General features: G+C 37.9%; 1 protein-coding gene across 12 annotated transcripts in view; it reads right to left on the reverse strand.

Moving 5' to 3' along the window:
- The window catches only part of CAMK2D (calcium/calmodulin dependent protein kinase II delta), a 321314-nt gene that overhangs the window by 199389 nt on the left and 104121 nt on the right, over positions 1 to 17804 (reverse strand). For all 12 annotated transcript variants that reach the window (XM_019522011.1, XM_019522006.1, XM_019522004.1 and 9 more), the window contains exon 3: positions 2846 to 2905. In XM_019522011.1, coding sequence (XP_019377556.1) covers positions 2846 to 2905 — 60 coding nt within the window. The remainder of the gene's footprint in view (positions 1 to 2845; positions 2906 to 17804) is intronic.

Below are 17804 nucleotides of genomic sequence, written 5' to 3' on the forward strand. Positions count from 1 at the left end.
TTTTAGTTCAATAGGAACAGAATTCGCACAATACTGAGATCTTTTAGAAATATTATCTCAAGTCAAAAGACACCCTACCCCTGTCCCCTTCCCCCCGCCCCCCAATGTTGACAACCATCTTGTATAAATGAATATGAAGTCTCTTCAGTTTTTACAAGACTTTCAAAAGCACTTAAGGAAGTTTTAGGCACTCAAGTATCACTTACAGTCCGTAGTAATAGGGAACCTAAATCTTCTACTACTGCCCTCCCACAGCAGGGCTCAACACACCCAGTCCAAGCTTATATTGACCAAACCCCACCCTAGCCAGACTCCTTAGGCCAAGTACAGATGTTACATTTTCACCTGCATAAGTGATTGGAAACTGTGACAATGACAGGACAGAAGTTTGGCGCACAAAACTGACATATACTTGTAACAGAACAGAAGATCATCACAGGCCAGTTTAACAAAGGCAGAACCCAGTCTAAAATTTATGTCCTGTTACTTCCCTCCCTCCCACCAAAGGGCAAATGTGTGTTTTGTTTGCTACCAACCTAAGCTACGCCACTTACAGAAAACCACATATCTTAGATTGATTCTGCCTCAGGCTTTGTGAACGTCTGTACCTGGCCCTAGTGACCAAAGGAGCACTTAAGGGGAGAAGGTTGGGTCCTGCTTATAGTGGGAGTAGGATGTGTACCTCAGCCTATGCAAGCAATTAAGTGTGCAATCATCTAGTACAGATGTCTAAATATGTACTTAACCATCTAAATTTATGCTACCACTTTTGAAAACTGAATTTGTAAAATTACTATTCTTTTCCCAGTTTGAAGCTACCAGAGTATTCTCTTTCCAAGACAGAGACCAGACACCAAAGTGAACCTTCAGACTAACTTTTGTAAATGTAGTACAGTACTTGAATACTTAGTTGAGATTTGAGTCAGTCTACAAACAAAAGCAACTCTTCAGCAAGTGCAAACTTCTGCTCAACAGGATATGCTGTCACTGGAAAGCCTAGTAAATAAATTTCAGTGACACGATAGTGTTCACAGAGATTCTGTAATGTGAGAACAAACAGCCTTTCACAAAATCCTGAAACCTGATATTCTTTCTGAAACTGAACTGCCAATTAGAAGGAAAAGAAAACTCTATTGTGTGATTCATTTACTGAACTCCCCACATTAGAGTAGGCAGCACAGCATGGCATTTCCTTGGTGCTAGCTTATGTAACACCAAGAATCTCTCTCAAGATCTATAGTGTTTCTCCTTTGTATTTTCAAGCCATATGTTTATTAGTTTTTAACAGCTCCACTGGAACAGCTGGACTCTATACAATAACAATATTACTTCAAATTATTCAGTGGAACAAAAGGAAATTAACTACATGTAATCCATTTATAATACCTTTATTTGGACAGGTTTTATGTATTTCAACTCTTTCATTTCATAGCAATGAACATTTAAAATTTTTTTGTCCTTAATCTTCTTTGGTCTGAGCAAACAAATATGCTCCAACAATTCTTTAATTATAGCTATGAACAGATAAACCGACTTGGGAACAGTAAGAATCTATGCTCTTTTCCTAACCAAACCTTCATAAAGATTAAAAAATGTTCGAGTCAAATGGTTTTTCCTCATCTCCTTCCATCAATTTGCACTTCCTGATTTTGGGGTGGGACAGAAAGGGAGGGAAATATAGAAGATAATATTACTCTTCCTGGATTTCCAACTCAGGTGAAATCACAATGTTTCTGAAATATTGTGAGGGAGACAACTGAGAGATTCCGAGCTTTGTTTTGAGCTTTCAGTTTTCTGAGTGGTGTTATTTCCCTGCTTATTTGCTGTTTCTCATGATGATTAAAGATTAATTAATCAAATGGGAGTTGGTCTACTGGGCATTACACAATCAAATTGATCTAATGAGGTAACAAAGATGGCATAAAGATCCAATTATGTGAGATAAAACCAAAGAGGCAGAGACTAAAGACTAGGCCCAGCAAATACATTGTCTAGTCTTCTCCTTCTCTGAGTATCAAATATATATGTTTATGTAGTAAAGTCAGCCAGGATACTAGTTTGAATGATCAAAACTTTTAAATATATGAAAGTGCTTGCAACTTGGAGGGGGAATGGAAGGGAAAGGAGAAAGAAACCAATTCCCTTCACTTACTACAAAAGGCTGGGAGGTAGTAGATTTTTATAAACACATTGACTAACACTGTCTGCAGATTCTAAGATCATTTCCCTACTGCTTCAGAAAATCATCATCTGTTTTTGCTGCTTTGCACTCTCAAGAAAATAAGCAACCCAAAGCAGGACCTAGCCAAATCTATCATTTGAATGCTGGAATGAAGGGACAGTTGCAGAGGAAGGAAGGGCCTAATGTTTCTACATGCTTTTTCAGCAAAGTGCTGCAAGTCACAACACAGAATGGCAACTAGGTTAAACAAGTAAATGTTCAATAAGAACAGGCAGTATTCACTAGCACTGCTGTGAATGGCACAATCATTTTCAGCCTTTTCTGTTGGATTAAATCCTCTCACAACTGACAAGAAATTATTAATAATGACTCATCCACAAGCCCCAAAACTCCCAAACACCTAGGCTGATGGTACTACTGCCAGTAATAGCACTAACAGCTCAAGGGGTGATATCAGATTGTGTTGTGCTAGATAGCCAGCTGAAATACCCCACGTCAAGGGAATACCCTTTCAAGAGAGGTTCTTTGTATTAAAACCATTCATGTCAGAAGATATTTCTGTTTGACTTCTTCCAACTTTCTATTACTATGAAGTTTTTCAATATATATTTTTTTATTTCTACTCTGGCACCCACTTTATAAAGCTATATTAAATATTCTTACCAATATTAGGGTGTTTCAAAAGGCGACAAATTCTGGCTTCCCTTTCCAACTTTTGGTGATCTGCAAGAAAGGAAAACAGAGTTATAACTTTCAGCAGGAAAACACACTATCCTACATGTCACTGCAAGTGGAAAAAATCAAATGACACAATATGTAAGATTATGTTTAAAAATGTATCCTCTTTCTTCTATTTAGAGTCACTATTATTTTATATTCAAATCACAGGCCACTCTGAATTAAATTACTATACCAACCCCTTCCTTTGACAAACAGATCAAGGTATGATGATGTTAGAAAATCAAGCTGCCTTTTCAGTGGATGAATGGAAAGTAATCACACCACAACTTATAATTATCAAATAAACTATGATTATAGCATTAATCAGAACAAAAATAGCAGGAATCTCTAGAGCTATTCTAATCTAGAAAATTAACTACCTCCTTAATACCAAATATATAAGGACCATCAGTACTCAAGTGGTAGCATTCCAAAGAAATACCAACACTAAAACACACCATGGTGTTCTAACACCACTGCTCTGTGGCAAGAAGCTCTGGTAACTAAATAACGAGCAGCCATATCCCCGCAATAACCACATGCTTTTCCACTTAACTGGAGGATGACATATATACTTCTACCAGATGTACCTGAAGTTCATTTATTTGCTTCCCCATTTCTGTGAAATCCGATTTGCATTTAGCTTTCAGCTAAGATTTTATGCTTGGGTTTGATACTTGCCTTGTTTGCCATCTGTGCCCTTATGCAAATTCTGAATATAAGACTAATTTTCATACCTGGCTTCATACTACCAGGAAGTGTCCTTTTCTTTTTAGTATTATTTACCTCCAATATTAAAATCTGCAATACTGCTAACTTTCCTGTTTTGGTTAGCACCGTATAATACTGTAGAATTAATTTTATATAACAGATAAAACAGGTCATTCTCATGAGGTTTAATTTTTATTTATTAATTGTACTAGAGTGATAGATACAGCTATAGCTAATACATCACCTTAGGCAATGCACAAATATATAACAATAGAAATTATACAACGACAAAGTATTTTGTAGCATGTTATAAAAAGGAAATATAGGCACAGCAAGATTTAACAACTCTTATATGGGAACTGCGTGACAGAAGCAGGAATTGTAAAAGATCTCCCATGTCCCAGTCCAAAACAAGGGCCACCAGATCATCTTTCATCTTGTTTGATATGCATTGATCAAAAGCCAATTAAAATCCATATCTGGTCACTGTATAATCTAAAAATTGGAACATAATCAGATCAAAGATATTGTCTATGTAGGTACCAGAGCTGACTAGTATTTCTAAGAAATCAGGGTAGATATGCATATAGACTAACTAAATAAGGTATATATGTAAAACACAAAATTAAGTGCACAGAAGTTCACTTCATCAAATGATGTGAAAAGATGTACAGAAAGCAGAGTATAAGAAGGAGAAAGAAATTAGAAACAAAATTACAAAGCACAAAGGAAGGGAGAAAGAGAGAGAGAAACACAACTTATTGTTTGTTTGTGGAAAAAGTATCTTAGAATTAAACATAGGAAGTTTTTGAAAACTCCTGCTGTTTTTAAATTTTTTTTTAATTAAAAAAAGTCCTTTATTTTTTCAATTAAATTTTTTAAAAAATAAAATGACCTGAAGAATTCACTGTATTTGAAACCTTGTTTAACTCTCCTCTAAACATTCAGTTGGTGTAATAAAAGATATCACTCACAAAAATCCTTGTCTCTTTTCTAAAAGAAAGTCACTGAAATAGTTTAAATGTTTACCAAGAAAAAAACCCAATAAATATTTGATAATATTTTGATTAAAATGTTGTGACCATTTTTGAAGAAGTAAAAGTGAGTCTCTTTTGAGTCCTGAGTAGCTAGAAAATTTTTTTTACTTCTAATTCCCAGAAAAAATGCTTACTTTTTTTAAGCTACAAGGGAGAGTTCATATCAGTGATTTAAAGCAAGATATATTTATTTTGCAACACAGATACTACATATTTATTATGTCTACTCCTTTTCATAACTTTTCTTTTTTTAAATTTACAGTGTACTGACATTGCCCAGGGGAGAACCAATAAATCATAGTTCAGTTGATCCTAGGTTTGCCATGGAGTGTGTTTGGGCCAGATTAAAAAACTGTTAAATACCTAACTTTGGCAAGATGTGTAGATTTATATGTAGGGGCTCGATACAGTAGGCCTCCTTAGAGCATGCTTAAACACACATTAACAGGACTGGCCTTTACATAAAAAGCACTTGCCTAGGATGTGAGACCCAGTTAGAATTTTCTGTTCAGCCTGAGCAACTTCAGACCCACATCTTTTAAAAGCCATTGCATAAAATTCATAAGCTGATCTAGGAACAGTTACTACAATCTAGGTGAGTATCCCAACCAACCGGCTACAGAGTATACACATTTAGTATATATGGATGATGATGATGATGATGATGATAAGGACTGAGGTCTTGATTCAAGTTCTGAATAAGATATTCCATGTTCCCCGCTGATCTTTCTGTTGTCTAGTTAGATCAGGCACTCTCAACCAGGTGCTCATGAGCACTGTAGTGTTCTCGTGATTTTATAAAGTGCTCTCCAACAGGTCCAAGAACAGTGCTCAAAAGTACTCGGAATCACATCAAGAATCATAGTGAAAGGCATCATTGCTGAGGACGATTATATTTATTTTATTTTCTTTTAATGCTCCATGAAAAAGGTTAAATCATCACAGTGCTCATTCAGGAAGAAAGGTTGAGAACCCCTGGTTTAGATAGTAAGGTAAGGCATGTGGGTGAAGTGTTATGTCTGGTTACAGCAAGACTGAAAGGTCCTGATCCTTATTGAGATCTTTCTGTGACTAATATAAATTAATAATAATAATAATATTTATGCAGACACTATTTAGGAACCCTATTCTGGGAAATTCTCTGCTATTCATAAAAAGTTATTCAATTCAGGTGGCTGGAGAAACATATTAAATCAAATTTTGTGGCAGAATTTGTGATTTTGTACTTAGCCTCAGATACAGGAAAAGTTCTAAAGAGAGAACAGGAGGTGCTACCTTCCATTTTCTTCCTTTAATTGATGTGAACTAGTTCCTCAGTCAGAATCCCTTCCCTCTATTTGCCTGTACATTTTTTTTGGTAGTGTAATGATGTCAAGCACAGATGCTTTAAAGCTGTGTAGTCACAAGATTACATGACGTATGAGCAAATGTTTAAACACAAACTGGTGTCCAAAAATTAAATTATAAACCTTTTTTGGCAGCAGCAAAATCAGAAACACAGCAGAAGCAGCAATATTCTCTCAAACACTAGTTAGCATAAATGCAGCAACTCACAAGTAGCATGATGGTGCTAAAGGGAAAAATGTTGCTACTATGTTAAAGCATAGATTTTTTTTTCAAGCACCACCAGTGTTACCCTCAACATATCTACAAGATCACAGCCTCTTCCTCCAGTGCAATCTCCAGTTTAGCACCAGCCCCAACATAGCTTGATTTCACGAGTAACTGCAGATAGTCATGGGACTATACAGATACAAATCAGGTAAATATAAAGTAAGAAGGATACTGTATGAGGAAATAATAACGTGGGAAATATAATTGGTCTTAACATCCCATTGACTGATCGTATGTGACAAAAAGGTAAAACCACTCCTGCACAATCAAATACAACAGAAACAACATAGAAGTATTTATTGATTTAAACTAGTTTCAAGTTGTTTGGTGTTCTCTGTCTGGCAAGTGGTAACAGCTTATGCATCCTGAGGTTATGTCCCCTTCATCCTCTCTTCTCTTTTGCCCTATGGTACCTATTTACTAAATAAATGATCAGGAAAAAATATAGTGCACACCCTGCATATAAAGCAACCATTGACGGGTTTTCTGTATAGAATTGCACCCTATGCTATTCATATTTATCAATGCTCAAACAATGTCTTCATATTATCCTTTTACACCCAGTCTTGCTCTTCAACATCATTACTACTAATTACCAGCCAGCACTCTGCAATCACATAGATGCAGAAACGTTTTCATTTTAATGAAGGCAAATGCATGTGGAGTGGTAGGTGTGGCTGTAGAGAAATATAGCACCTGATGTACTAAAAATACAACGGAGGTAGACTTGTGGGCTAGGGACAGAAGTTGCACATAAACCAGTTTAAGTAATCAGAAACTGGTTTAAACTTGTAACAGAAAAGCAGCTCAATGCACATAAACCAGTTTCAAACTGGTTGAAACTGGTTTAAGGTAAACCTGGTTGAGTGTAGTATCAGACTTCACTGATTTGGGTCCAACCGGTTTATGAAACTTCTGTCCCAGACCTAGGGGAGACTTAAAGGAAAACTGGAACATGAACCAGGACTTTCCACATACCCATCTTCAGCTGCCGAACCAGTGAAATGTCTATTTAAGCAGAAACAACAATGGTATTTAGCCAGGGGTATAACAGCGTAGCTTAGTGCCCTGGGCAGTTTTGGCTCCCAACTGTAGTGGTGTGGCCAGCCAGCAGAAGACAGTTGTTATTTTTCCGCCCTTGTCCCTGCACCAACCAAGCAATACCCCGGGGCTAATGCCCTGCTCCCACAGCTCAGTTATGCTACTATTCTTAGCAGACAACCATGAACCTTTGGTATACCTGTATCTTCATTCAGTCTTCTTGTAAGCTGGGAGAAAACCCAGCATGTCCTTTAACCACCACCCACCAACTTCAACAATTTGACTCTCTCCAGCGGCCCAAGCCTGCCATTTATTTGAAACAGGGCCATCCTGAAAGGGTTTTCTGTTGCACACTACAGAGCAGTGTAGAAATATGCAAACTAACACTAAATTTAGCAGTAGTTTATATACTGGAAACTTTCTAACTATAGTAGCACAGAGTTCTTCATGGTCTAATTTATGAAGGGTAATTCCCACAGCAAGCTAAATTAGACATCATGGACCTCTGCACTACTGCAGTTAGGCTGCTTCTGGTACTTTAGCCAGATTATTTAGTGTTGTAAGGGAAGTATAAGTGATGCTGTAACAGAGAAAGATTTAAGATTTGAGAAAGATTATTTTTGAGAGAGAAAACTCAAGTGCAATTAAATCGGTTGGTGTTTCACCAGTAGATGAGATCGTGGAAATAGCATTAGATTAAGAGCCCCAGGATGGGTGATATTTGACTGCAGCTTTACAAGTCCAGATATATAGCTATTATATAATGGTCTACGCAGCTCCTCCTCCGCATTGCACAAAATTGGGACCTAACATATGAACAAACATTTTCAATGCCAGGACAAAGGCAGTTCAGTTCACTTTTTGTTATGTAATGCACCTGGCCATCATTTTATTAATGTTCAGAGTTGGTGCACAGCTAGTTTAGAGTTAAATTTAGAGTTAAGGCACAAAAATCAACAGACCTGTGAAAAAAATTGGGTTGCAGGCCCATCAAGGCTGCTTACACCAGGCCATTCTGACACTGGTCTTTTGTACCTTCTCAGGAGAGGTCTCAGAAGTTCTGCAATTACTTGTGGACAAGCAGATTAATATTTCATGCAATTTATTCATTACAGGAAATGTCTCTACTCAATTTTCAATAGGTATAGAAGAGAATAAGTAATTCAAGCCCTAACAGGATCTAGCTTTTAAAAAGAGATCCTGAATCATACTGAAGAATGGAGTGGAAGGTGGATACAGGATGGTCAATAGAAATGAGGAACAGAGTTCAAATCAAAACAAAAATTACCAGCAGATACCTTCATTACAGCGCAATGCAAAAGAGGTCCAGAACACTTAGTCAGAAACCCTTAAAGCTAATTGAAGGCTAATTTCTGAACGGATGCATGTGAATTTAGCTGTATATATTCCTTAAGAAATAATGTGAGCTACACAGCTTCAGCTCTTCATACCTGTTAAAACACATTGCCCAAGATAAGATATTAAATTTAGAAGTTGTGGGAATGTGTACATGCATGCATGCCTATATAAAAATCAATCCTATGTGCAACATTTCCCATAACATAGGAAGCAGCTTACTGCTAAAAAGTTACTTATATAGTGGCTAACATTAACTTTGCAAGTTACAGAAGCCTTATGTTATCACTGATCAGGTATACTGTTATATCTACAACTGCACAAATAATCAAAAAGGGATAACATGAATGAAAAAACAGAACTATGGGTCAGTTCTTTAGCACTGATATAAATGGAATGATTTGGACAAAACCTATGAGGATAAACATAAAGCTTCTTAACAGCTTTTATTTCAGTAATTTATAAAAAGTTTTTTAAAAACTCAGATTACTGAACCTGATAGGATCCTACACATAGGGCTAGTGCCATACTACCACATTAGAATGTTAAGCATAATTTACATTGCCCATACGGGTGGCACAAAATGCCCTTTTCTGTCCAGACACAAACAGTACCATCAGTGATAAGGAATATGGGTTTTCTGTTTCCTGTGGAAAAACATGGATTTTCTCATTTAAAGGAGAAAAATGCAGATTTTCCTCTTTTAAGGAGAAAACTGAGGGGCCCTTTGGGGGTGGTGGGGAGCTGTATGGCCAGGTTAGCAGCACTGGGCCAGTGCCCATGCTCACAGGGATGGGATGACCAGGAGAAGTTTTGAGGGGGGGCTGTGGCCAAGCTGCCTGGCACAGTGCAGGAACCACAGCCTGGGACAGGGGGTGCCACATGCCTCCCCTTATCCTCCTTTCACCCCACACTGGGGCCTGACTCACTCTGCCACCACCCACACAACTCAGGAGACACTGGAGTCACCATGCTCTGGCCAGGGCAGGATGGGGTCAGATGGGGACCCCGTCCAGCAGGGCTGGGGGAGGCAGTGGGTTGGGAGTGAGGGGCACTGGCAGGGCCAGGCGTCTGTGGGTCAGGAGCAAGGGGCACCTACAAGGCCAGGTGGCTATGTGTTGGGAGTGAGGGGCATCAGTAGGGCCAGGGGCCACAGGTCAGGAGTAAAGGGCATCAGCATGGCTGGGGGGCGAAATGGGTTGGGAGTAAGGGGCACCGACAGGGCTCAGGGGAAGGGGCTGTAGTTTAGGAATGAGGGGCAGAAGCAGGGACAGGGTACTGGCATATCAGGGTTGCTCGGCACCACAAAGCTGTGGTGGGGAACAGCCACAACTGGACCCATGTCCTGGTGAGCACAGGGGGCAGGAGGATCTCTAATTTTCCATGATAAAAAAAACCCAAATCAAAACATATACATATTTAGAATTAATTTTATTATAATGATAGAGACATTGTTATGCTTTCAAATTGCTTTAAAATGTAAATATATCAATAAAACAGTGTGTTAAAAGGGTACCTATATATAAATATATATATAGCGGTATTTTATTTTAATCATGGAAAAATGTGGGCTTTGGGTTTTTGAATCTAAGAATTTGGGAATTTTCTCTTAGAACAGAGTATTTTGAATTTTTAAACAGAGAAAAATCAGGATCCCTGGTGATAAGGCACCAAGCTGTAAATATGAAAAACAGATTTCCAGAGGACTGCTCATGACACAGGGGACCCAAAGCTGTCAAAGATCCATTTGGATTGAACTAGACACCCAGTTTTGAAAACTGAGCTGTCACCTGACACATCAAATAGAAATATCAAAGTGAACATTTGTAAATTACACTTTGCTTTCAAGGGGATTCTGGGCAAGTTAACAGGAGATAATCCGTTTGTCTTCATGAATAGTTTATTTGAACAATTCTTTCTGATCAGTCTATTAAAGCACATTTTGTAAAGGACTTACTATTCACAATTAAATATGCTAGCAGAAAGGTCAGTGCAATTGTAAAGAACTTAATTGTAAAGGTCCTGCCGAGTTCATGCTTAGTACTGTTCTAATCTTGCAGCACACCTCATACAATGCTTTATTACGAGATAAACATAAAAACTCTGAATAGCTTTTGCTGTAGTACGGTTTGTTTTAAAGTTTAAACTCAGATTACTGAATTTGATGGGATTCTACACATGGGGATGCCATAATACTATGTTAGAACGTCAAGCATAATTTACATTGCTCATATGGGTAGCATGGAATACAGAGACATATAGATACAGGGGAAAAATCCTAGTGTCAACACCTAATAAGTTTTTGGCACTAAAGATAAGTAAATCTGCAGTCATTACAAAAGAGCCATCTATTTAAAAAACCTCAGTAGAAGAAATGGTACAGTAAGAACGCTGAACCCTTATTACAAAGGCAGCAAGATGTTAGATATCAAACAGGAACTGCCTGGCAATTTCCCAAGGTAACAGCTATACCATAAAACAGGAATATAAGACCTGGGTTCCCATAAACTGATTCCTTGCAGACAAAATCTTTAGGGAAAGTCTGAATGACAATTCTATACCGTGAACCAAGTGATAATATAATCAGAAGACCTGAGATTGTCAGGGTAAGAATGGAAACAGATATCCTGTTCAGTAATGATAATAATTAAGGAATCATCAAGGAACCCTGAACAATGGTGCATGGGTGCCAGCAGCAGAGAGAAGAAATCCTAAACAATCAGAAGAAAAGCTATTTAAATGTGAGCATATTAATAAAGAACAAATTTGGAACCAAATGTAAAAGCAACTGAATGAAGATGAGCTTAAAAGTTGTGAGCACACCAAACCTCAGCAATTAACAGCAGGGCCTCAGAACCTGGCAGCAACCAGGTATAAGCTTAGGTGCCCATTTATTGGTATAACAGAAAAACATTAAAAGAAAGGGGGAAGAAAAAGTGATGCTGTAGCAAAGGTTTTTTTGGTCAATAAAGATAAAAAAATGTATTACTACAAGATTTCAGGCCCTTTATACACCAACACTTACAAAAAAACATTGCAGATGTAATTGAGCATATACTAAACTATGCAGGAAAATAGTTCTATTCATCAACACACTATTTTAAATAATTAGGCCAGAATATTAATCTTAATGGTATAGAACAGAGGTTCCCAAACATTTTCTTATTGCATACTTCCTTCCTGATTTACTAGCTGCCTGCGTATCCGTACCAGCATATTTTAATGCTTTAAATGCCAAATATTATAATAATGAAAGTTAAATCTGCTATTACACAATTTCTCCCACGTACCCCCCAGAGATAACCTGTGTAACACCAGGGGTATGAATAACAAAGTCTGGGAACTCCTGGTACAGAATATAGTCAAGCAGATTCATATTTGATCTCTGAGAGAACTCTTCATTTCCTCTTATATGTATATTTTCCTTTTAAGAGATGTTATGAGAAAATGTTTTGCCTCTTCTAGCAGTGTTGATTATGCATTTTAAAAGAATTTAAATATCCCTAATTAAGTAATAAAAGCCATATTATTCATACCTCTATACATGTAAATTCTCATTTTACAAACACACACAATAATGGTACTTCCAAGGTCATTTTTTAAAATACCCAAGACAAATAAAAGTTTAGTAACATTTCCAAGCCTGCTTTCTTTACAGTTATTTTTTGTTTTAAATAAATAATAAAAATGTGGATTTTAAGTGTAATCATCAAAGTCCATAAACAAGACAACCACTTAGTAACTGATTAACAATATGGGCAAACAGATTTAAATACTGCTTTCCTTTTGTCAAAGAGCATTATATTGGTTTGGAAAATGCCAAGATTAAAACACTATGCATTTATCCTCAAATAAAAGCTTACGTCATAATATATGCTAAAGTTATACTTCACAATACTAAAATACTGGGCAAATTTAGGAATAAATAATTTAGCAACTGAAACTAAACAACTCCATTTAGGAAAGTACCCCATTAAGGTTCTAAAACCATGTCAGATACCATTCAGAAAATACACAGATTAAAATTCACTAAAAACACTCAGGATCCTTCGCCATTATTATTACTACTTAAAGTTAGTAAAATAAATAAATTAAAAATAAATAAGTTAACTTAGGACCATTTATTTTGTTTTCTTTCCTTTTTCCCAGCTAGGACAATGGAAATAAGTTAATCAATTTCAAATTCCCAGGAGCAGGGCTGGGGTGGGATAAGGGCAGTGGCACCCCTCTGTGGAGTTGGGAAGCTCACCGGGCTAGTGGGTGGTGTGGCTACTGCAGCATGTGAGCTTCCCTGTCCCGCATGGGCTGTTGCCTAGCTGGGAAGTGCGTGGGGCTTGTGGCTGCAATGAGCAGCTGCAGGACCCCCGCAGGGAGCAGGATGGGGCTGAGAGAGGCTCATCTGGGGGGCGGGTCTGGCTCCTTGCCACTGCATGCAGCCCCAGGGGGCAGGAGGGACTTGTACCCCACTGATCTGTTGGAGTGGAGGCAGGCTGGGCCAGGGGTCCAGGCTGCTCCAGGGACTCCACAGCCCAGCGGGTGCGACCTGGTGCTGCAGGGAACAGCAGAGCTGTGCGGAGAAAAAAACTGGTGTCCTTTTAATAGAATCAGCCAGTTGACAGAATCAAATCACTGTTTCTCAAAGTGATTCCAATAAGAGGAATCCACTGTACTTCTATTACCCTCAGACAAAACTTAAGTATCTTGGGGCAGATCTTAGCTGGCGTAAACTAACAACTCCACTGTTCCCCTTTAAAAGATCCGCGGCCAAGACAAAATGAAGCACTCATAGGATGATGTACTCAAAGCCCGAACCTGTAAGATACTGAAAATCTTTTTCCAGTGCTTATATTCTCCAGTGCACCCTTATTCTCTCTGTGCAGCCCCTGCTGGAACTTATATTTGTATTTTTTTATTCTGAATACAAGCAGAGTGTGTAAATCTTTTTACACAGCCTCTTATATAGCTGAATGACATTTTAAGATTAACGTGAAGTATTTTTTTCTAATGTATGAATATAATGATTATTTTTATTCAAATTTTATTGGTAATTTTAACAGAGAATAAAACTCAAATACATTTGGTGAATGTATTTTTCCAAATGTAGGACACTATATAATGCACTACATAGCCTGAAATCAAAATGCTACGCATACTCCACGGTATCCAAATGGGTACTGAAAAGTTAAATAACTCAGCTAAAACCTCCGACTCCAAGTGGCTAACAGCATCTAGTATAGAACACAATTATATATGTGTTCATAAAAGCAGGGAGAGTTGGCCAAATTAGAAAACAGAATAAAGACTACTGCAGTTTCATAATATGGAATATGTAACCAGATGGTGAAACTCAAACTCTATGAACTGAACCTAACTATATTAAGTAGAGATTTACAAATATATGAAACTTAAGGTTATATATGAAAGTCCTGCAAGGTGGTATTATGTTATTAAGAGCCTAATACAGCCTAGGATGCATTTTCTTTTTAAAAATTACAAGCTGTACATGTACACTCAGTGAAACAGATTAATAGATAAAATAATCATAGGAACTGTAACTGGCTAGTAGAACAAAACCAGTGACAAATTTGAAGTATTTAATTCTCCTAACCTGCTGAGCTTCACATTGCTGGCTGTGCTTCTTTAATTAGCTCTTTCCTGAAAAAGGCATCTTTTCCTCATGATTCAATACCATTCCTTAGACACAATCATATTTATTGCAAAAAACCCACTATTTTATGAAGCTTGCCAATTAAAGTATCCAGTGGAAAAGAGAGGCGTGCAAGTAGTCAACACTATTGATTATTGCATATATGATATACTAAGGACAAATGACTACTTTCCTTTGTGCCTCAAAACTTTCACTAAGTCTAAGGCAGGGTTTTATGTATTCGCCACTCAGGACTGGGTAATAATAGAAATAAATTATGCGTGAGAATGTCTTCTAATAGATGCACCTTTATATAATGCAAGTATGCAGGTCTGATGCATGCATGCATACATATTTTGCTTTTTTTATGGACTATGTTATTTTAAAACTACTAAGTGTCAGAGCTGAATCTTTATTAGGGACTATATATAATGACCTACATTTGTATTTTGTAATTTCTTAATTATAATCCCATTCATTTGAATTTTAATCCTGGTCCTCTGGGCTAGGGACAGACATTCAAAAAGCCTGAGCCTGAATTGATTCAATCTCTGTAGGTTAGTCTAACTTGGTTACGCTAAGTCAGTTTGTAACTGTACAGACATCTCCTCTGGACTGAAAAAATTCAGGCTCATGCCTGCAGTGGCTCAAACTAGCAGCTGGGGGTGCTAGAGCAGCCCTCCCCTCCCTTCCACAGTACTTAGGCCCCAGCACGATGCTTTGATTAGGGACCATCCCCCCACCCCCCCATTCTGACCAGCCCAGCAGGGAACTGATAACAGTGTTTATCACCCCATTAAGAAAACAACGGAGGGACATTACCAGCTACCTGTTGATTCTGCCTTTGTCTCATCTGCCACAGCGCAGACCATAGCCAATATGTGGTCTGCTAGCTAGTGTGGTGCGTCTGTGAAAGGCAGAGGGGACGGCAGAATTCCTGCTTAGACGGGAGTGCAGAGGAGCAGGGGGAAGCCAGGCAGATGCCTGCAGTCTGTGCTGGAGCTCCAACCAGGGAGCAGAGGGGAGGGGCCAGCTCTGCTATGGAGCAGAGAGCCCTCCCAGCCCACAGAGCATGCCAGGAATCTGGGGGAGTCTAATTTAACTTAAACCAGCAAGGGATCTGGGACAGACATTGCATAAACTGGTTTGAGTCAAATCAGTTAAGTCTGATACTACTTTCAATCAGGTTTATCTCAAACTGGTTTCAGCCATTTTCAAACTGGTTTATGTGCACTGAACATCTGTTCTGTTACAAGTTTAAACCAGTGTCTGATTACTTAAACTGGTTTATGTGTAATATATGTCCCTAGCCCTGGATGAGTCCAAGTAAACAGCATCCGAGTTCAATATTCTATTATATGTATACTGGTATATACAAAGGTCCAATGACACAACAGGTTTGTTTTTTCCCCCTGTTTGTGATTATAGTATAAAACATTAAACCCATCATATGAGCCAAATCTTTACATAAAATATACAGAAGAATGAAATTCAATTGAAGTCCATAGTTCTGCAAATAAAAAAAATATATAATCCTTATCATTTTGACATCACGTAGATCAGTAGATAGAAGTATGAATACATTCTAACACGGAGGAGGGGAAAAGAAGTTGGGAAGAAGAGAAAAACTGGATTTTAATTCCAAGCTTATAGTAAAAGATCTAACATGTCAAAAAGATTTGTATACTTATTTTCCTCTTTCCTATTATTACCTGTTTGTGTGGATTAGCAAAGCAAAACTGCCTCACTCCCATCTTCATATTTTTTCATTTAAGAAACAGCAAAATAGACAGATAAAGAGTAAAAATGAACACCCAAAATAATGTGAGAAAAGGAGAGAATCAAATCCAAACATGCAGAAAAATGTGATTTCTTATCACAGTTTAATATAAAAATTTTCATGCTTAAAAATTAAACTCAAACTACAAATAAAGAGCTGAAGAGCCAGACTAAATCCAAAGCTCTTTTATAAATTCTAAATTATTTTATTGCAGTAAATCTCCATTTCTTTCCATTTGTAAACTAGCTACTGGCATATATCACAGTAAAAAGTCATCATAATTGGAAAAAGAGCATGGTTTGTGAAAGGCTGACAGACCAATTAGGAGGAAAGCATCAATGGGAACAACATGGTTTTATAAATGGAAAAAAAATTCTTTAAAACTTTTATTTCCTGCAGGCAGCTGTAAATAACTTTAATGTAACATGTAGCTAAGAAAAACAAGACACGGAAGCATGAGCTATGTTCAGATTCTGTAATAAATGGTGCAATTCAAAGAAACCACCATAAAAAACATACATTAGGATAAATAAAATTTGGGAAAATAACTGTATGACAGAAACCCTTGTGGATTATGAGAAACCGAAGGCTGTGCTATAGATTTTTTTCAATCGTTCTAATAATCCATTGCCTTGGATCATGGCTTATGATTTCTGTCTTGGAAATTTAAAAAAAATCTCTATATAGAGGTGGTGATAGGCCAATAAACACAGGAACTTATTAGATATTTTAGACATATAAGACTCACAACTTTAATATATCTGTGCCTTGGATTAGGCCATAGCACTTTTTTAGAGGGAAGAATTGTTAGCAGAGGTGTCCCACCCTACATTTCCTTATAAAATGGTATCCTGCAATCCCAAACTGCTGCCTAAGTATGCATACAAATGTTAAGATTTCCAGTATGGTAATAACTCTTGTGTAATTTAAGAATGTTTGACTATTTTATTAAATCACTATGCAGAACACCATCGTGGTCTGCAGATATGTTTTGAGAACCTGGGGGATCATGATCAACCACAAAATGAACATAAGCTAACAATACGATCCTATAGCCAGCAGAGCAAACAATAAACTGGCATGCATCGACCAATGCATCTCAAGCAAAACTAAGGATGTCATCCTCCCGCTCTACTCGGCGTTGGCGAGGCTGCAGGTGGAGTACTGAGTTCAGTTCTGGGCACCGCACTTCAAGAAGGATGTGGAGAAGAGTCCAAAGGAGGGCCACATGTATGATTAGAGGTTTGGAGGACAGGCCATACGAGAAGAGGCTGAAAGATATGGGACTGTTCAGCCTGAAAGAAGATTTAGGGGGGCTTGGTGGCAGCCTATATGTATGTAAGAGGCAAACATCAAGGGCTGGAAGAACATCTGTTCACCAGGGCACTCCAGGGGAAGACAAGGAATAATGGACATAAACTGCTAGAGGATTGCTTCAGATTGGACATAAGGAAAAACATCTTTATGGTTTGCATGTCCAGAGTCTGGAACAAACTCCTGCAGAGGTGGTATAGTCACTTACCTTGGAGATCTTCAAAAAGACAACTGGATGCACACTTTGCTGGGGTCATCTGACCACAGCAGTCTTTTCTTTCGTGCCTAAGAGGAGGGGGGCTGGACCTGATGATCTTATAAGGTCCCTTCCAGCCCCTAACTACTATGAACATAAAACCTGTATCCTCACCATTTTTAAAACCCTCTAGACCTTGAACGTTT

This window comes from Gavialis gangeticus, unplaced genomic scaffold, assembly GCF_001723915.1.
Source record: "Gavialis gangeticus isolate Ggan-Ray unplaced genomic scaffold, GavGan_comp1, whole genome shotgun sequence".
NCBI classification, from domain to species: domain Eukaryota; kingdom Metazoa; phylum Chordata; order Crocodylia; family Gavialidae; genus Gavialis; species Gavialis gangeticus.